The 19,634-nt window shown below is 38.6% G+C and overlaps 1 protein-coding gene across 4 annotated transcripts; it reads right to left on the bottom strand.

Moving 5' to 3' along the window:
- Positions 1–568: 568 nt before the first annotated feature.
- On the bottom strand, positions 569–5,854 carry LOC131348900 (putative C-type lectin domain family 20 member A). 4 transcript variants are annotated; one of them, XM_058384133.1, is made up of 8 exons: positions 5,709–5,854; positions 5,213–5,308; positions 4,998–5,097; positions 4,871–4,916; positions 4,154–4,540; positions 3,670–4,008; positions 3,255–3,343; positions 569–3,121 (listed from the first exon to the last, which is right to left on the bottom strand). In XM_058384133.1, exons 4-8 carry the CDS (start codon positions 4,905–4,907, stop codon positions 3,017–3,019), a joined length of 957 nt encoding a protein of 318 aa, XP_058240116.1. In that variant the 5' UTR covers positions 4,908–4,916; positions 4,998–5,097; positions 5,213–5,308; positions 5,709–5,854; the 3' UTR covers positions 569–3,016. The 4 variants fall into 4 exon arrangements, with proteins under 4 accessions (XP_058240116.1, XP_058240117.1, XP_058240118.1 ...); XM_058384134.1 differs by having other exon boundaries at positions 4,871–4,920; positions 4,998–5,062; XM_058384135.1 differs by having other exon boundaries at positions 4,998–5,062.
- Between the last annotated feature and the right edge of the window lie 13,780 nt (positions 5,855–19,634).

The raw sequence follows: 19,634 nt of genomic DNA, 5'->3' as shown, positions 1-19,634 counted from the left end.
TATATTTCAGTATTTGAATTTGTAACTCATCCCTTTTTGAAAAGTGTAAGCCAACTGTATATTTGTCTGTGGTGTGGTAGTATAGATTGTGTATTCCTAGTTTTTGAGACTTCATTTAGGCCTATTTATTCATTTATAATTCGTCTGGTAAAATACCTGTTACATCAATTGATAGGGTTAGCGTACAAGATTAGCAGTCTGGTAGATTACATGGAAAGGGTGGCGGTCATGGCAGCAGCAAAGGTGGCCTTGGATGGAATCAAATTCTTGGCCTAAATTATTGTACCAGTGTGCCACTGTGTAAATGTATTCACTGATAGAGACTTCAAAGCACTCCTGTACGTCGCTCTGGATAAGAGAGTCTGCCAAATGCCAGAAATGGAAATGGAAATGGAAAACCACTAGACTTTAGTCACACATTAAACAGATTTCAGTCTGTTAACAAAACAATGACATGTAGCCATACAATTTTCCTTGGGCTTCACATGAAACAATTATAGCACAACTGTTCACTTAAGAGTTTTGAAAATACTTTTTATTGAACAAAAGAGAGAACTATTAGACCAAACATAACCAAACACACATTTCTGATGATAATGTGTACAATTTAATCATCAGACATACTTCAAACATACCTCAATCCTGAAATCTGTTGCTGTTTCTTTAAAAGTTTTGTTACAGATCTTCTCCTGACTACTTATCATTCTATTTCGTACACAAATCAGTGCTCATCTTGAGACAAACAAATGATAAGAATTTACATCACAGATGACAGAAAGGAATTTCCATTTTGACTTTCCCTTCTCTTAAAAGGCACTAATGATGTTTTTAAGACCAAAGGTCATGAAAAGGTATAGAAAATAAATAGATAAATAAATAAAGAATAGAATATTGGATTACTGGACACATGCATAATGTTATCTTGGATGCTTTAGTAAATGACCATCTGGGCAATGAGAGACAGTTTTTCATTCCATTGTGGGAGTGAAATAATGTAAACTGAAAACAATAGGAAACAATGCAGGAAAGTAAGAAAATTATTTTTGGTTTAATGCTTCATAAGTATGTGAGTGAGTAAATCAAACATGTAAAACACACTTATCATGACTACTGTGGAGATCAGCTATTTAAACAAGACCAAATGCTGACCAAACTTCATTCAGTTTCACCAGAGATGAGCAATGAAATTTTTCCAAATGTGATCCTTTTCTGCTTTTACACTTCAGAGATTTTAGAGCAAGTGCCTTACACACAGTGGGACTGGTAGCACTATCACTGCAGGGATTACTGCATCAGACAGACCTTCAAAATCTTTACATCTATGAAGTCCTGTTTTATAATGGAAAAGGGAATAGCACCATGCTAGCTAGTTTATCTTGGTAAGCTAGCCATTTTTGATAAAGCTCATACTTCTAAAGAACAGCGTTTTTCTATTGATGGCATTTGATTAGATCCCAGAGTAGCAATGAAGTTAATTAAGGGACCAGCCTGTGTTAGGTTTGCACGACACATAGCACTTGAATATAAATCTCTCAGTCTTAGTATCATTACACAATTTCATAAGACAAAGATGTTTTGGTGAGATTAAATTAATATCCAGTTATAAATTATGTCTAAAATAGAAATTACAACTCGAATTACAATTTTATTAGCTATTTATCATCAGTTAAAGTTAAAACTATTATTTAAAATATAAAAGGTCTGAATGATCACTACAGAGGGCTAAGTATGAAAGAAAGTTTTTTTTTCTAGAGAAGAAACCAAAAGACTCATGAAAGCGGCTAGGTTAACAAACCAGCACATAGATCAGAATTCTCACGCGAGACTGGAAATGGAACCCCACAAAAAGTTTGCGATCCAAATGGTCTGTGCGGGGAACAAAGATTGTGCTTTCTGCAGAATTGAACAAATGAATAATTTTGCAATTTGCAATTTTGCAAAACTATAATATTGGGCTCCAACTGAAGCCATGCTTGCTGATATTGTGGTCTATAACTCCTCCCCGAACTGCCCGCTGCCCTGTATCTCGCTCTCTCATTGGCAGTAGGTAATTGCCGAGGCATTTTTCAGTCAGAACTCCTTTCACACTGCAGGATTTTAAGTTGCAGACAGGTCCAGATACATAGCATGCCAAATATTTCTGCGACTCAGTCAGATCGAGTTTTTGGTAATTCACACTGCGCGATTGTCATGAGCTCCGATTTGCCTTGATTTTGCAAAACTAGTCGGAGACTGAAAATCAGGGCTAAAATCATGTAGTGTGAATTTGGCATACGTTTTACCACATGCTAACAGTGTGTTACATTTGTGTAACCTTTCACATGCTGATATCTACATGTCTTCTGCTAAATGTTATCCCATACTATTGCCATAGTACATTTTATCATAGTTCCTGGCATGCAGCCGAGCCCATAATCATCAGTTCCTGACAAAGCTACAAATGTCCAGCAGTCAGAGTGTAAATGCTGGGAACTGGAGTGAGCACTTCTGGTCTAGGTATTCCTCAGAAAGGTCCTACTAATAGTTTTAACAAAATTCTGACCCTATATATTTAAAATTGTTTAGTGAATATATTCATGTATAAAATACAAGAAATAAGTTAATATTTCTAATTAGAAAAAGAAGAAGAATATGACAGTAATAGTAGCAAGTGCATTATATCTATCTGTTCAAAGTACACACATTGTATTTATAGGTTCTATTACATTCTCTATAAAGGAATTATTCTTTACTACGACACACTGATGTATTAAACCCATTATTTGAACAAACTCTATTTAACTTTCTCCATATCACTGTGGCCACTTGCAGCAAAAGCTGAACATATTAAATATTATTTGACAGAACACTGAAAACTGATGTTAAATTTAAGGTTAAGTAGGTGTGTTATAAACAGAGCAATAAAATTATGTGTTCATCTACTTTTTGATCTTGTCCTCTGACTCCCCCTACTGATTAAAGCTTGAATATTGTAGGTTAAATAAACCTGCTTGACTTGAAGGTGAGCATTTAGATGTTACAGGCCATCTGTTATCTTGTGGAAGATATTTCCATCTGGCTGCACCCTCCAGGTCACTGTAGTGTTCTCCAACATGCCTTTTTCTTTTAGGTTCTGCTTGATCTGAAAAATAGAATCATGATTTAATTATTCAAAAACAAAAAGAAAAAAATACATATTACCCAGAAAACAGGAATAAATAAAAACATAATAAAAACCATAAAAACCCACATTTCAGAGACATGCTGGGACTTACCTGCTCTACAATGGACGACTGCACAGCAGGATCAAACACACTGCCATCAGACTTCACCTGCAGTCTCACTATCCGACTCCACGTGATGACTGTGAAATAAAGACACACACATGCAGTAGTTTAATTTCCTTTTCCAATAGTCTAATTTGAACTTCCTCCATTTTCTTCTTCTTGTACTGTCAATTACTCCTGAACTATGAGCTAAAATTCTGTAGCATTTACATAATTTAATGAGTCCTCATCAGTTAATTCTAACCCATACTTTATTATCTCAAGGGAAGTTCGATCGATATAGCGGTAAATTTCATCAAAAAATTATGTAAAGATTTTTACATAATTTAAAAACAAAAATATCACTTTGAAGTTGCCTTTGACTGGATATTAATAGAAATAACAAAGAAAACACAAGACTCACAGAAATGACAGAAGTAATTATACAAGTTAGTACAGGGTGCATCATGGAGCTGTCCATTATAAAGTATTACACAACTCTCATGTCCTCCAGAATTATCAGGTTGTCCAAGAGCCCATGGGATGTATGTAGCAATGGTCCCATCTGACCACTTCCATGTGTCTCTGTAGAGCCCAATCCAGGAATCACCCTGAATATTTGTTATCTGCCATAACATGTTTTTGTCTGAACTGTTAAGAGCGCTGGCCAAGTCTGTGTGATGTGTTCGGCAGTAAGCCTGAGCTTGAGACCAGCTCAGACGAGTGGTGATGGCAATGAACCTGGCAGCACCAATGAAATTAGCTGTGAATAAAAAATCGGTCATGTATCAGTCAGCACCTGTCTTTATAGGACACATGATACCAAGATACAACCCAAAACATGAAAAACCAGCCATTAAAAATGACACTAATCAAATCACTGTTAAGATCACCATTGTAAAACTCACCATTGTAGCAGATGAAAGGTCTTAGTCCTGTGCATGGTACATCCGACCATGCATTATAGGTAGCTATGATACCACAGGCTTCTTTTCCACCAATATTATCAGGCTCTCCAGAGGCCCAGCAGGTATAAGGGACATTCTTCAGTGGGAGCTCGTTTAAGGACCAGCGCCAGCTATTGATATCATTGTATATTCCAACCCAAGCAGGTCCTGACAGACCTTTGCTTGTTGCTTCTGTTATCAAACTTTGCCAATCACTGTCACTTTGGAATTTTGCCAGGTCATTGTAGTTCACCCTGCAGTAATTCTGTGCATCAGACCAGTTCAGCTTTGTCATCATCAGGTAATATTTGTAAAGGGCAGTTTGCAGGATAACAACTGGGACCAGACCTGTTGGTGACATTTTACTTTTTGTAATAAATTTTAACTGGTGAATATTTGCTTATTGATAAAGCAATTGATAAAAGCACAATAATATAAAGTTATTGTTTTTGTTTATTTATTTATAACATAATGACAAGTGTATTTTAAAAATAATACATGTATATATTCACTAATATTATTTCTCATTAAATGCTCTAATAACTTATTTGGGTTTGCAAACTCCACACAGTTTAGTAAAATTAATTAATAATAATTAGGGTTACGATTAAAGATGTAATATTCATTTGTGTTAGGTTAAAAAACTACACCATTAGTGGTTTATAAAAATCCTCTCACCAGTGAGAAGCAGGAGAAGAAAAAGATTCAGCTTCATGATGGACAGCTAGCTGAAGGGAAAAAAATCTCAATCTTAAATAAAAAAATAAAAATTTGAATCAAATAAGTAGTGACCTTATTTGCTCACCTTTGGAAATGATTATCTAATCAAGCTTTATATCATCATCAGGTGTCAGTTTAGGACCAATAGCTCTGGGGGATTACAGCATCCATCAACCACTGCACACCTTCACAACACACACCAAGTCACATGATCACAAACACCTGAACTATGTCTATGGACACTGAAGCACTAGTATTTAATCTATAAAACACTTGCACTTTAGGGTCTGTTGTAAGTACCATCATTGTGGATTGTCTGATCCATGCCATGTTCATTCCATGTTTATCTAGTCTGTGTTAATGTTCCATAGTCCTAGTCTTTGTTCACGTGTTTCACTAAAAATAAAAGAAACATTTTACTCTTAAAACTTCACATTTTTAAACAGGACATCACTAAACATCATATAACACTACGTCACATTTATTCTTATTTAAACCTTTATGAAAAGAAACTTACAATACTGCTTAGTAATAAAAGTATGGTTATGAAATTAGCTTCTACATCCAATATATTTGGATGAATTAATACTTAGAAATAATTAAGTAATTTGTTAAAAAGCAGAGCAGTAGGGCATATAATCACTCAACTTTCTACAAACGTTCTTCATTAATTATTTATTGAATATTAATAAATACACTACAGCTTACTTAATCATAATTACCCACCTTACCTGAACATGCTACTTAAATGTTTGTTTTAGTCAATTCTAAAAATATGGAGAACATTAAAACATACCTGTAATGTAAAAATCTGAAGGCTGCTGTTTCTTCTGTAGCTCTGTTTTCACTGCTCACACAAAACTCTCTCAAATCTTATGTGTTTACTTCCCCTGTCCTTTTAATCCTGGAAAGATTCTGACGTGTGACATGACCTGATTTCCATAGTACTTTAACTTTCACAGTCTAAGAGACTTCTTACTTAAACAAATGCAAATTCTTACCCGTCTTCCTTAGAATTCAGCACAGAAAGGAAGTGAAGAAGTGCATTAGCTGGATCAATAATCAGATCCAACATTCAGCATGTACAATATTATCATGGCTGCTTTATCAAATCATCACTGCCTCTTCTTCATATCTAGGAGGCAGCATTTTTGGGAAGTTAGATCAACTCTAACCCATTGGGAAACCAGAGGAAAATGTAGAGGCATCTTAATCATAATGATTTCAAAATGATAGATCTACAATGGACCTACAGAGTATTATAATTATAAAGAATGTGCGCTACTCCTAGGAGTTTAATTAACGGCCAGAAGCAGCTCAGGGCTAGGTCCAAACACCTCCAAGGAGAAGCACATTTGAATCCATTTTCTTAGGAAACTAAAATTTAAAAGCACTTCTCACGTGTTGACATCAACTGTTTTGTTGTCACTCTTGGTGCTGACCTTATCTTATGACCTTATCTTATGACCATGATCTCCTTTGCTTTGATCTAGAAATGCTTTCTGTTTTGTTCTGATAAACACAGGCAACAGACTTCAGGATGCCGCCATTCAGCTAGACAGGCTGACCTCTTTTCATGTAGTCAAAAATTCAGCTCTGCGCTGCAAAATGTAATAAGTTGACTTTAATTAAAAAAGTGAGGAAACCGATTGCCTTAAATTTATAAGTAAAGTATTGTATTCATTTTAAGTTGGCAAAACTTAATAATATTTCTAGACTAAACTTATTCATCAGTATAATTAAGTACTCATGACTCAAAATCATTAGTTGGGTGAACTTATTAGCATTCACTTTACTGTTAAATATTAGGAAACCTTACATTTTTAAGTAAGCTAAACTAACAAAAATGAGTAAATCCAAAAAAGTAACTAAATGAGGTCAAAACATTTATTTTATGGGACCAGTGTACCAAAACATTTATTACAAATAATTACAAATAATTTCTTTAAGGATGATGGCATCATGGTGTTCACAGGTTCAGACCGCCAGAGGGAGCCCTCACCCGAATATTGACTGTGTGCATGTTGTTTCCGGTTTTCAGGGCTTTTAAGCAGCATGCTTCCTCTGGCCAAATGCGAAACATCGTTTCCCAGTGTCACAAGCCTAGCCTTGCTGTTTATAGCCTTCTGATTGATATTTTGTGTATGATCCTTGCTTGTTTCCCTGTTTCTACGATTTACGCTTTCTGTTTTGGTTTTGATCGCTAGTTTTTGCTTTTCCGGTTTTGACCTTTTGCCTGCCATCCCGTTTTTGATTCTGCCTGCTGTTTTCAATAAACATCTGCATATGGATTCTAACCCTTCCGCGTCCAGCGAGTCCTTACAGATGGGAACACAGAAACCTGACAAATATTAACATAGCATGCTTTTGTATTCCCATAGTTGTCCCAAACAACTCAAAATGTGCAGTGCAAAGAAAAAAAATAATACTCTTACTATAGAAGTGCTTTAAAACAAACAAACAAAAAAAAAAAAAACATTTTCTTTAAATCATTTTTTAACAAAAAGGTTGATGGGTGAATGATTAAAACATCTAATATGCAACCCTCCAGTAAAACAATTTGTTTTTGCAATTACAAACATACAAAAAATATTGATCAGAAAAACATCAGAAAGTTTTTAGTTTTGGCTATAGTGATTTGTTTTAATCAGTCACCCCATCAACATGGATACAACACCCAGAACGCAACAACAGACTTAAATCTTGTTTCCCATCACAGACATATAGTACACCAAATAAAAGTTTTTTGTTTTTTTTTATTGACTGCAGTTTTGGTTTTTGTATCCAGGTTGACAGGTGACTAATTAAAACAGGCCTACAGTAACACAGTCATTTTTATGCCACCACAAACACACAGAACACATCTTAACCAAAATATCAGAAAGCTTTGTAGTGATTAGTTTTTTTTTGTTTTTTTTGAGATTTGTATCCAGGTTGAGGGATGACTGAATAAACCACCCAAAATGCAACGACAGACCTACAATAACACAATCTTGTTATCTAGAAACACACAAAGAAATTGTGGTTAAAACATCAGAAGATTTTTTAATGATTGCAGTTTTGGCTTTAGCGATTTGAAAGAAAAACCCTCCGAATGAACTCAAGTGTTTTTAAGCTGTGGAGGGTACTCCATATTTAAAGCATAGATCAGCCCAAAAACTAAACACATGGCACGTGGAATATTCTCAAGTCTGTCCATGGCTATGACACGCTCCAGAATAATTGCAGTATCAGTGGCCTCCAGTGGCCATGTGGACAACTCTGGCTGTCCTCTGGCACCACACTGAGAATTCCTATTGATACTTGAGGTGGGTCACGATCACAGTCCTAATAAGAAAGAAAAACAATATTGAAATATATTCTTATATTTCAAATGCAAACAGGTGTACAAAGTATGCAATTATGAGCGTTAAACTCACCTTAAAGCAGTACCACATGATCTTCCTGTAACAGACTATTGAATGATTGATTTTTTTTTTTTTTTATATGAATTTAAAATAGTTTCCTGATCCTGTTATACTAAATGACTTCTAACAACCTGCATATTTGGAAGAAAAGTCCCTTGCTTACTTCAATACTTAAGAAAAACAATAAGACAGTCTTTTTAAGATCACATGGTTAATTCTTGTTTGAATATATTTTTATACTTTATATTTTATGTTTATTTAAAGATGAAATGGTGAAATCAAAGTGTGGGGCATTATTCTGAATTAATTTAATTTAACTATGAATTTAATAGTTTGAAACAATTATTTCATTCATTTTTTAGGATTTACTTCTGCAAATGTTATTAGGAAATATAAGTATAAAAGAAAAAGAAATTTAGTATAAATTTTAGTATACCTTCTATGTACATAAAATCTCTTCTATAAATTTAATGCTGACAAAAAAATGGGATTTTCTCATCTTTGACCATTATACCTGTAGCACTTGGGACTATGGCCAAATTACAGCTGTGCTTACACAGAACCTAACATTATAACTGAGAGTGATATTGATTAAGCCAAAAAAAGTACCTACCAAGCTTTGGTACCTTGGTACTTTGGTAATCATCAGATTTCATGATACCGTTCACACAGTCAAGGCATCCAGTGCCAGAAGAAGCAAAGCATGAGGCGCAGGCACTTTGCTGGAGAAAACGGTGAGAGTGGAGTTTACGGAGAGGAAAAGTTTCGCAGTGCAGGCAGCCGACTCCCTTGAGAGCCGCACGTGCACACTCCTGTACCAAACAAAGAATACAGAAAACATGTGAGCCGTCCCCCATCACACAGATGCATGCACTTTCTGAATTTGCTTGCCATCTTTCCTAATCTTTTATATGTATCTTCTTTTTCACTAGTCTAGGTAAAGAGGATAAACAATTGACACAAATATACACAGAGCACTTCTTGAAGCTGGAGTAATGTGATGTAGATGCCCTTTTATGGTCTTGCTGGTTGTGCTCCACTTCGTCAAATGACCTACCCAAGCCGATAAATTGGTGTGATTTCACATAGAGCTTCAGGCACTTCTGCAAAGACGGATTTCCACAGCATGTTGTATCTGAAACCCTGTGTGAAATTATGCCAATTTTGCAAAATCATGCTCAGGTATTTTATTTGATGAAGCAGAGCATGCCAACAAGACCAGATAAAGGCATCTCTCATTACTCCAGCTTCTTTGTCTTCAGGAAATGCTCTGTGTATGTTGTCCAGCTGTAGGAACATGCACATGTGGCTCTTGTGGGAGCTGTTGGCATACAGTGCAAAACATTTCTTCTTTGTAAGCTACGCTCCCTCTCTTGGCTGAAGGCTGTGCTTCATGGCCCAGGTCCCACGTCTGCTGAGGTAGCATGTCCACTTAGATCATGGCCATCGCAGGTCAAGTTAGTGAAGGCAAGGAATTCCTGAAGAATTCCTGTTTTTTGTTTTTTTTTAGTTACTTTCACTTAATTGATTATCTAAACAGAGGCTAATAATTGTATAACAATAATAAATACTATGTGATTTCTTTTGCACATATTTTCAGTGTTTTTGCTGAGAGCTGTCAGGGAGTAGGGGCATCTCTTTTACCTTATTAGATCTGGGGAGGGAGGAGCATATTAGACAGTGTTTCACATATGCAATTTCACTTCAAGGAACCACTGTGTAACATTTTCCATACCTGAAGCTTACCCTTGTTGATCAGTAGTGTCCTAACACAATAAGGTAAGAAACCACATACCCACATTAGTGCGTAGAGGGACTAAACAGCTTGGGGAGTGGGGACCAGGATCCCTTCAGTGTCCAGGCATCCAGGGCAGTAGTGATTAATTTTCCCTTACATAACGAATCAAATAACCCCATTACATTGGGTTTTACAAAATAATACCGTTGCCATTGCAACATTAGAAAAAATAATAAGAGTTACAGATACACTTTATATAAGATAAAGTAAAAAGAAAAAAAAATAGTTGAAGAAAGTAAGTGAAAGAAAAGTAAAATAAATTTTGGCAAGTTGCAGATATCTAAAAAGTTGTTATCTATAAATAGGTCTTTAAATATATTAATATAATTAATATAAATAAATTTGACCAAGTATAGTGACACTGTCTACCAAAAAGGGTGAAATGCATGATTAGCAGCCAGTGGGGCATAGCCAGAGAGAGTATGAAAGCCAAATTAATGCAAAAACTGAGCCCAGATTCTGTGAGAGGACATTCTGGGTTTGGGATGAAATAGAGGACTGCAGACAAATTCAGAGACCAGGAAATCCACTTTGCGTAAGAAGGTTTGAGAAAGAAATGTAGGTATACATTGAACAGAAAGGAAAAATATATTCATTTTAACCAAATTGACATATGCTTCCAAAGATAGATTAAGCAAAGACCAGCATTCACAGTCATCTCAAATTTGAGACAGTAAGGGAGCAAAATTAGCCTTGAAAAGATCCAACCAAAGATCATCAACATAAAGGGAGACCTTCACCTCTATGCCATTTCTAAGTATACCAGTAATCTGAGGGTTAGATCAAAGCTAGTGAAACGGGTTTAATTGCAACAGTAATAATAGTGGGCTTAATGGGCAGCCCTGCCTTATTGATCTGTAAAGGCAAAAGTATTCAGACTGGGTTTTATTTGTCCTAACAGAGGCTTATGGAAAGAAATAGGTCAGCTTAATTCATGAAATCCAATTCCTCCCAAAACCAAATTTCTCTCAAATTCCTCCCAAAGCCGAAGAGGTAAGTCCACTCCACTCTGTCAAAAGCCTTTTCAGCATCTAGTGATTTCAAAGACTCCTGAGTATCAGTTGTTGAAGCACTAGAAATTATATTGAACAATCATTTGATATTAAAAAAGGCATGTCTGTTTCGATTAAACCCTGTTTGATCTGTACAGGTAATAGGAAAATCGGTTCCGGTCATAATGGCAGAATTTTAGATAAATTAAAATCAACATTCAACAAACTATGGGACAATAAGAAGTGCAGTCTAAAGGATCTTTACCTTTTTACAGGAGGAGAGAGATGGAAGCTTGAATAAGGGTATGTGGAAAGCAAGCAGAACTGAATGATTTATTAAACATCAAATTAACAAAGAATCTAGCTTATGCCAGATTTTCTTTTTATTTTATTTTAAGGACAACTATCTGGTCCTGGGCATTTCCCACTTTGTAGGGACATTGCTCGTCAGTAGTGATTGATTTCTCCATATCCCCTACCACAAACTGGTCAATAGTAGGAATACACAGTTTGTTAATGAAACCATCAAAATCAGATGACGTAGATGTTTGGTCAGATGATTAAATAGACATATAGAAGTCCTTAAATGCTCTATTAATTTCTGCAGACTCCATGGTTATGCCTAAAGGTGTTTGGATCTAAAGAATCTGACAAGATGAAGATGTTTGACGTATCTGGTGTGCTAATATTTTGCTGGCCTAATATTTTGAAGCAGAAGTTCTGTAGTATGATGCTCCATAATGACATCAAACTCTGTAAATAGAGATGCTCCTTATATGTGTCTACACACACACACACACACACACTATATATATATATAAATATAAAATCTGAAACTTTGTGCTCTGGACTGTACTGATATTTTGAGCTACTCATCCTATAGTGGTTTTCCATTAAACACTCTAACTTGAACTTTGACTGTGTTCTGCATTTGGGTCCTCCCCTGCTCACCCTGACAAACTGAGGATATAATCCATGTTCAAAAGTTTGCATACCTGTAGTTGCTTTAGTTTATATTGTGTTTGCCCCCTTTAGCATCAATGATGGCATGCAGTCTTTTTTAATAATTGTGCATGAGGTTCTTAATTCTCTCAGGTGGTATAGCTGCCCATTCTTCATGGCAAAATGCCTCCAGTTCCTGTAAATTCTTTGGTTGTCTAGCACAAAGATGTTTGAGATGTTGATGTATTGAGTGCAGGAGATGTGATGGCCACTTCAGAAATTTGCTGTAGCCATTGGAGGGTCAACTTGGCCTTGTGCTTTAAATCATTGTCATGCTGGGACATCTAAGAGCATCCCATGTGCAGCTTTTGTGCTGTAAAATGCAAATTGTCTGGCAGTATTTTCTGATAACGTGCTGCATTCATCCTGCCTTCATTTTTGACATCCCTGTGCCACTGGAGCTCACACAGCCCCAAAACATCACCATCACCATCACCATGATCCACCACCATGCTTTACAGTGGGGATGGTGTACTTTTCACAGTAGGCCTTGTCGACTCCTCTCCAAACATAGCTTTTATGGTTGTGACTATATAGTTCAATTTTGGTCTCATCACTCCGGACTCTGTCTCCAGAAGCTGTGAGGCTTGTCTAGGTGCTGTCTGGCGTACTGATGAAAGTGGGCCATTTTGTGGCATGATCACAGTAACAGCTTTCTCCTAGCAACTCAACAAAGCAGGTCATTTGTGATCGAGTACCTCCTTATTGTGCTCCTTGAAACAACACCACCACTTTTTTCCAGAGCAGCCTGTATTTCTCTTGAAGTTGTTTGAGGGTTTTTCTTTGCATGCCGAACAATTCATCTGGTATTAGTGGGTGAAATCTTTCTTGGCCTACCTGACCTTGGCTTAGAATCAACAGAACCTTTAATTTTCCACCTCTGTATCAAAGTTTGAATAGTACTGACTGGCATTTTCAATTGTTGAGATCTTTTTATATCCTTTTCCTGCTTTATAAAGTTCAACTGTCTTATTATGCAGGTTCATTGGCAGTTCTATTGTCTTTCCCATGTTGCAGTATTCAGTCAAGTCAGTGAATCACCTCATGAGCCTAGAAACTCACTGACTATTTATGCACAGACACTAAATGCAATTACAAAGATTTACAGGTATGGTAACCTCCCTTTAATAGCCATTTAAACCTTTGTGTGTCAACCTGTGTGTTTCTAATGTGGCCAAACATTCAAGGATATGTAAACTTTTGATCAGGGTTGATTTCAGTTATCATTAGGTTTTAAAAAGGAGTCAAACAACTATGTGATAATTAATGACTACTCTCAGTAAAAACTGGAAGCATCTCCTTGTGTCAGTAAATTCCTAGTCATATCAACATGCCATCAACAGCATATGTGAAATGTGACCTTTATATTTAATACCAGTTACTAGCTAACTAAATAACATCGCTGATAAACAGAGTCCAGAGTGAGTACTCTCATCACATTATTTTCAAGAAATTCCATAGCCGAGGCCGGGTCCTTGAACTTATGAGTTTGTTTGTTGGGCAGGGTGACATGAAATATAACTGGGTAAAGAGTCCAAACTCATTAAGAAGGGAATGAAGCACCTTCACATCAGCAAATGCGGCTCGTTTCTTGGCAACAGTCAGGGTTAAAATCAGGAAAGATAGAAATCTTCTTATGCATATAGAAAACTTCTCTGGCACTATGAAGGATTTGGATCCAAACTTGAAATAAATACGCTCAAATAAAAAGAGGATGAGGAGGCTCACAATCCCTACTGTAGGTCTACTGCATACAGTATGATGAGTCTGATCTAGTATGGGTTTTGTCATCAAGTTTAAGCAGGTCTTGTAGGAGCTCTAGGGCAAAGTCCTCACATATCTTTGAGAAAGAGTCAACTTGGGCAGATAGTATGCTAGCCTTTGCTAGAACATCAGATAAGTAAATATCCTGGTCATTAGCTGCACACTCAAGGGTCATAATAGTGATACCATGTGAAACTAGTTTGCTCTAAAATGGTTCAAGAGCTGCCATTGTCTCTCAAATTTACTGAAAAAGTCAGAGCATAGTTCATCCATCATCTGCTTCCTACTCGACAACAAGCTCTCATTAGCAACCAATGCTAGTTTTTGCAGGGATTCAGGCCTAGGAGCCAAGAATTACTGCAGCCTTCTTTAGAGACATCAGATTTCCATCGAAATCATCATCATATATTTTTCTCATGTGAAAAATAGTTGAGAATTGTGAACAGCTGCAATATTAAAACTTGGTACTAAGAAGACATAATAATATAGTTTACAGTCACAATTCTGTGGAGCTACTGCAAAACATTAGTAATGTCTAACAAGCACACCCCCAATGACTGGCTCATCTTGGCTCAATTGAGGGATGTGGCCTCAGGCTCAACCCTCAAGGGTAGGGCTTCGTTTTGAGGCCCTGGGAATGGCGTCTCAACCCACAAGTGTTGGAACTCATATTTTTGTTCAGGCAGATGTGTCTCTGAGTAGTCAATCCATTGTACCCTGGGGATTTCTCTTTTCACCAGCCCCTCTTTGGTTGGACACCATGATGTAGATGTAGCTTAGGCTTCTTCTATTTTATTCTGAATAGCTGTGCTGCTAGCCTGGCTATGCCATGGCAGAGTCCACCTGTTACTGGTGGCTGCTCATTGTTCTACTGGAGTCTGGTTTGTGGACCTCATTTCCCTTCAGCTAGTGGTGTGAGTCACATGCCTGTTCTTGGGACCTGTGCCAGACAAAGGAGGCTTTCCTGCAGACCATGTCTCCCCTCCTGGGACCTTTTAGTGGTCTTTTAGGGGCTACTCCAAGCCCCCTTTGATCCAATGGAGAGAAACTTTGAGGAGTTCTTGACCCTGGAAATGGCCCTGCTTTTAGCCATGGCTCTTAGATGGTGGCATGGCAGTAGCATGCAGTGGACACTCTGGATCCAAAATGGATCTTTAGATGGACACCAAAGACAGCGGTGTTCAAGTATATGACCTCAGGCGCTACTTCAGGACAGAAATCATACAATAACCGACCTGCATGATGATGTGCTTGAAAAACTTGGCTTGCTGCAGAGGCCAGGCTTCCAGTTCTTCTGGACAGTTTATTATCGCCAGATATTTTAGTCATGCAAATCTCAAAACAATGCTCCTTAAATTCCATGAACATGTGGACTTTGCAATGAGAGGGGTGAACAGGCTGGATCTTGCTTGCACAAACATCCCCGGGGCATACCGTCCAGAGCCCTGCCCCCACCTCAGCTTCTCAGTCCACATCTCTGTCATACTAATTACATCATACAAGCTCTAAGCTAGTTCTGAAACAGGTTAAAACCTAGCCAAAAGGTTTTGAACCTATTTTGAGTGCACTAACTCACATATATTAAGGGAGGCTGCAACCAACGGTGACTCCATCAACTTGGAGGAGTACATGGCATCAGTGACCAGCTACATCAGCAGGTGTATCAATGACATGACCTTCATGACACCTTCAGAATAGGGGACAAGACAGCCTTAAAAACAGCAAGGGTCAAACTGTCCTGAACCATCAGCAAGGCGAAGCATGAACAAGACAAGAGAATCCATGGCCACATCCAGGACAGCGGAGACTCCCGGCGCATGTGGCAGAGCATACAGACAATCACAAACTACAAGACCACATCACCTGCCTGTGATAGTTACACCTCCCTCTCAGATGCATTGAACAACTTCTACTCTCTCTATGTTCCATCCTCACTGGACCCCTTGCAGTTTGCTTATCATCCTAACCGCTCCACAGATGATGCCATCACCACAAACCTCCATCAGGCCCTTAACCACCTGGACAATAAGGACTCATGCAAAGGAATGCTGTTCATAGATTTCAGTTCAGCAATCAACACAATCATCCCTCTGCTGACTTACGACTGTGCAGCAATGCACGCTCAAACCACATCATTTAATTCGCAGATGACACGACCGTGGTGGGTATCATCAGCAAGAATGATGAGTAAGCATACCGAGAGGAGGTGCAACAACTAATAGCCTGGTGTAGAGCCAACGACCTGTCTCTGAACATCAACAAAACTAAAGATATGTTTGTTGACTTGGAGAGCACATTGTGGCCATTGACATTGATGGATCCTCTGTGGAGATCATCAAGAGCACCAAAGTCCTTGGTGTTCATCTGGCAGAGAACTTCACTTAGTCCCTTAACACCAGCCCCATCACCAAGAAAGCACATCAACATCTCTACTTCCTGCAGATTGCCCATCTCCCTCTCCCCATCCTGATCATGTTCTACAGAGGGACCATCGAGAGCATCCTGAGAAGCTGCATCACTGCCTGGTTTGCACCATCATAGATCGCAAGACCCTGCAGCAGATAATGAAAACAACTGAGAAGATAATTGGAGTCTCTCTTCCATTTATCACTGACATTTACACAACACGCTGCATCCACATTGCCAACCCCACATACCCCTCACACACACTCATCACCCTCCTGCTGTCTGGAAAGAGGTACCAAAACATCCGTGCCCACACAAGCAGGCTTGTAACAGTTTTTTTTTCAAGCAATCAGGCTCCTCAACATCCAGAACTGAAGTGTATCAACTTACTCACACACACACACACACAAACACAAACACACAGACACACACACACACACTCACCTGTGTGAACTGACTATAAATGTTTACATTTTATTTGCACTAATTCTACTGCTGCTACTGCCATTTTTGCACATACTGTCACCTACTGCAGCTATATATATTCTACTCACAAAAGGTTAAGGATATTCAGCGTTCGGGTGAAATTTCAGGATGCACCTAAAATGAACTATAACCTTTACAGGTGAACTTAATTTGACCTTCTCTACACTCTTGAATGCACATGTCCAACTGTTCGGTGTTTCAGTACTTTTTGCATAACTTGCTGTTCTCTAACAAGGTGCTTAACAGCAAAATTCACAACTGGTGTTTGATCCATGAATCCACCCATAAATTTTTTGGTTGAATTAGAATTGGTATTTAAACAGTCTTTTTCATCATGCTGTTCACACTTTGACATCATGAGACCAAGACCACACCTAACAATTGATCAACAGTACCTCACCATTGCGAGGCTTCAAACAGGATGTTCTCAGAGGGAAGCGGCCACTGAGCTTAGAGTGTCACAGATTGTCATCAGCAGGTTGCGACAGAGAGACTGGAAGAGTCACAGAAAGGCATAGAAGTGGACGTCCTTTGGCCACATCCCACGTAGATGACCGCTTCATTGTGAACAGTGCCCTGTGGAACCGGATGCTAAACACCACTCAACTCCAGGCACATTTAAGGGAGCTTAGAGGCACCTAAGTGTCACGTCAGACCATTCGAAACCGTTTACATCAGCATGGTCTGCATGCTAGACGACCTGCAAGGGTACCTGACCACACCACCAGGCACAGGTGTCATCGTCTTGCATGGGCCAGGGAGCACTTACACTGGACGAGGGACCAGTGGGCCTCAGTACTGTTCTCTGATGAAAATTGATTGACGTTGAGCAGAAATGATGGCTGCCAACGATGTTGGAGACATCAAGGAGGACACCAGACGAGCCTTTGGTGGTGATGGTGTTACAGTCTGGGCATATGTGTTTACTCAATACAGAACTGCCCTACATCTTGTGAATGGTACAGTGACAAGCCAATACTACCTGAATAACATCATTAATCCAGTCTTTGTGCCCCTGCATGAACAACACAGGCCTAATTTCATCTTCATGGACGGCAATGCTCCAGCTCATCGAGGTCGCATCATTAGGGAACGGCTGCTGGAGGCTGGGGTACCTCAAATGGAGTGGCCTGCACTTTCTCCAGACCTGAATCCCATAGAAAACCTATGGGATCAGCTGAGTCGCTGTGTAGAGGCTCGTAACCCTGGACCCCAGAACCTCAATGACCTGAGGGCCGCCCTTCAAGAAGATTGGAATGCCATGCCTTAGCAGACAATAAGTCGACTCGTGAACAGCATGAGACATCATTGTCAAGCTGCAATTGATGGTCAAGGGCACATGACAAATTATTGAGACATTGACATTTTTTGTTGTAGTATACCCATCACTGTTGGCTTTTGTTTCAATAACAATGGCTTTTTGTTCCAACAGACTGCCAATAATAATTGCATGCTTCTACTTAAATGCCCTACTTTCATGATATATCACTGTAGCGTGAACCTTTTACATTTTCCATAAATCTCACCCAAAACCAAATATCCTTAACTTTTTGTGAGTAGTGTATGTTTACAAACATATGTTATTAGATACAACTGGTTTTACAGTTCCTTTAGTTTGCATGTTCTATTCTGTTGCACATGGTTTTTGGCACTTTGTGTCCTGTATTGTCTTGTGTTGTTTTTTTTTTTTTTGTACTTTCTGTTTCTGCACTGCTTTGTATGTTTCACCTGGTTGCACATGTTGTAATTTATGTAGCTAGGACAAACTTTCTGTCACTAGCTCTGTTTTGTTGTTATATGTTCTATGTTGTCTATGTAGCACCAGAGTCCTGGAGAAATTTTGTTTCATTTCACAATGTGCTGTGTCAGTAGTATGACAATAAATCTTCTTGACGTGGCTTGACTTGAATTGACCCCTCTGTCTGAGACAATATCCTCCAGGATGCCATAATTCTAGAATACATGCTCAAGCAAAGGTGTGTCAGTCTCCTTTGCTGGGTACAGGTCCTACAATAGTATCAGATTGCATACCTTTGAACAATGATCAGCTATGAGGATGGTAGTAAACCCATGGGAGCTTGGGAGGTCTGTGACAAAATTCACAGCTATATGGGCCCAAGGGCATTGTGGCAGGCTTTGATATACCTTATGACATCTGTATTAATTAACCCATATGACATCACCAGATACTTGTTGTGACCCCTGGATGGTAGAAACACATTTGTCCCCTTTTCATTTCTGGATCAGGTTGTATGCATTTCTCAAGTCTAGTTTTGTAAAAATCTGCTCTTCCTGGAGCTGTTCCAGAGCAGGGGGGACTAAAGGTGGAGGGTATAGGACTGTTATGGTACTGTGTCCACGATAGTCAATACAGGACCTCAGTCCATCATCCTTTTTCGATAAGTAAGAACCCTGCTGCGCCTGGTGATGCAGAGGGCATGATATAGCCTGCAGCTAGGTCTTTTAGGGAGAGAAATCTCAATAGTGCAGTCTTATGGGTGGAGAGGAGGCAGTTAGGTGGCACACTCCTTGCTAAAAAAAGTTTTTTTTCAGGCCATGGTATACCTGTGGTACATGGTCTGTTCATGCGGTGTCAACTGACCTGGTGCAAAATGGAAGGTGGTAGGGTTGTCTGAAGCACTGCCGTAAGCAGGAACGAATTCCAAGGAAACCCCATGATGATCTGGTTAGCTAGAAATTAGATGATGAGTAGCACTGTTTCCTCCATAAAGAATGAAAGAATCCAATATGCAGTATGATGGGTGTGGTCTGGTTGGAGATTTAGCCATTTTGCCATGATCTTCAGAGGAATGGTGCAGGTAGTAGTTGGGAGTTGGAGTCCCGAAAAAGCTAATGTTAACGGCAGA

This window comes from Hemibagrus wyckioides, linkage group LG29 (genome assembly GCF_019097595.1).
Source record: "Hemibagrus wyckioides isolate EC202008001 linkage group LG29, SWU_Hwy_1.0, whole genome shotgun sequence".
In the NCBI taxonomy this organism is placed as follows: domain Eukaryota; kingdom Metazoa; phylum Chordata; class Actinopteri; order Siluriformes; family Bagridae; genus Hemibagrus; species Hemibagrus wyckioides.
Note: the sequence above shows the minus strand (reverse complement) of the source record. Positions and strands in the feature narration are given on the sequence as shown.

Excerpts from the sequence above, each read along its gene's own strand:
- LOC131348900 (XM_058384133.1), bottom strand. The coding sequence starts at position 4,907 with ATGAAGCTGAATCTTTTTCTTCTCCTGCTTCTCACTG. Across the intron at positions 4,541-4,870 it reads TCTTCTCCTGCTTCTCACTG|GTCTGGTCCCAGTTGTTATC; the intron begins GTGAGAGGATTT and ends TGTCACCAACAG. Across the intron at positions 4,009-4,153 it reads ACCTTTCATCTGCTACAATG|CTAATTTCATTGGTGCTGCC; the intron begins GTGAGTTTTACA and ends TTTTATTCACAG.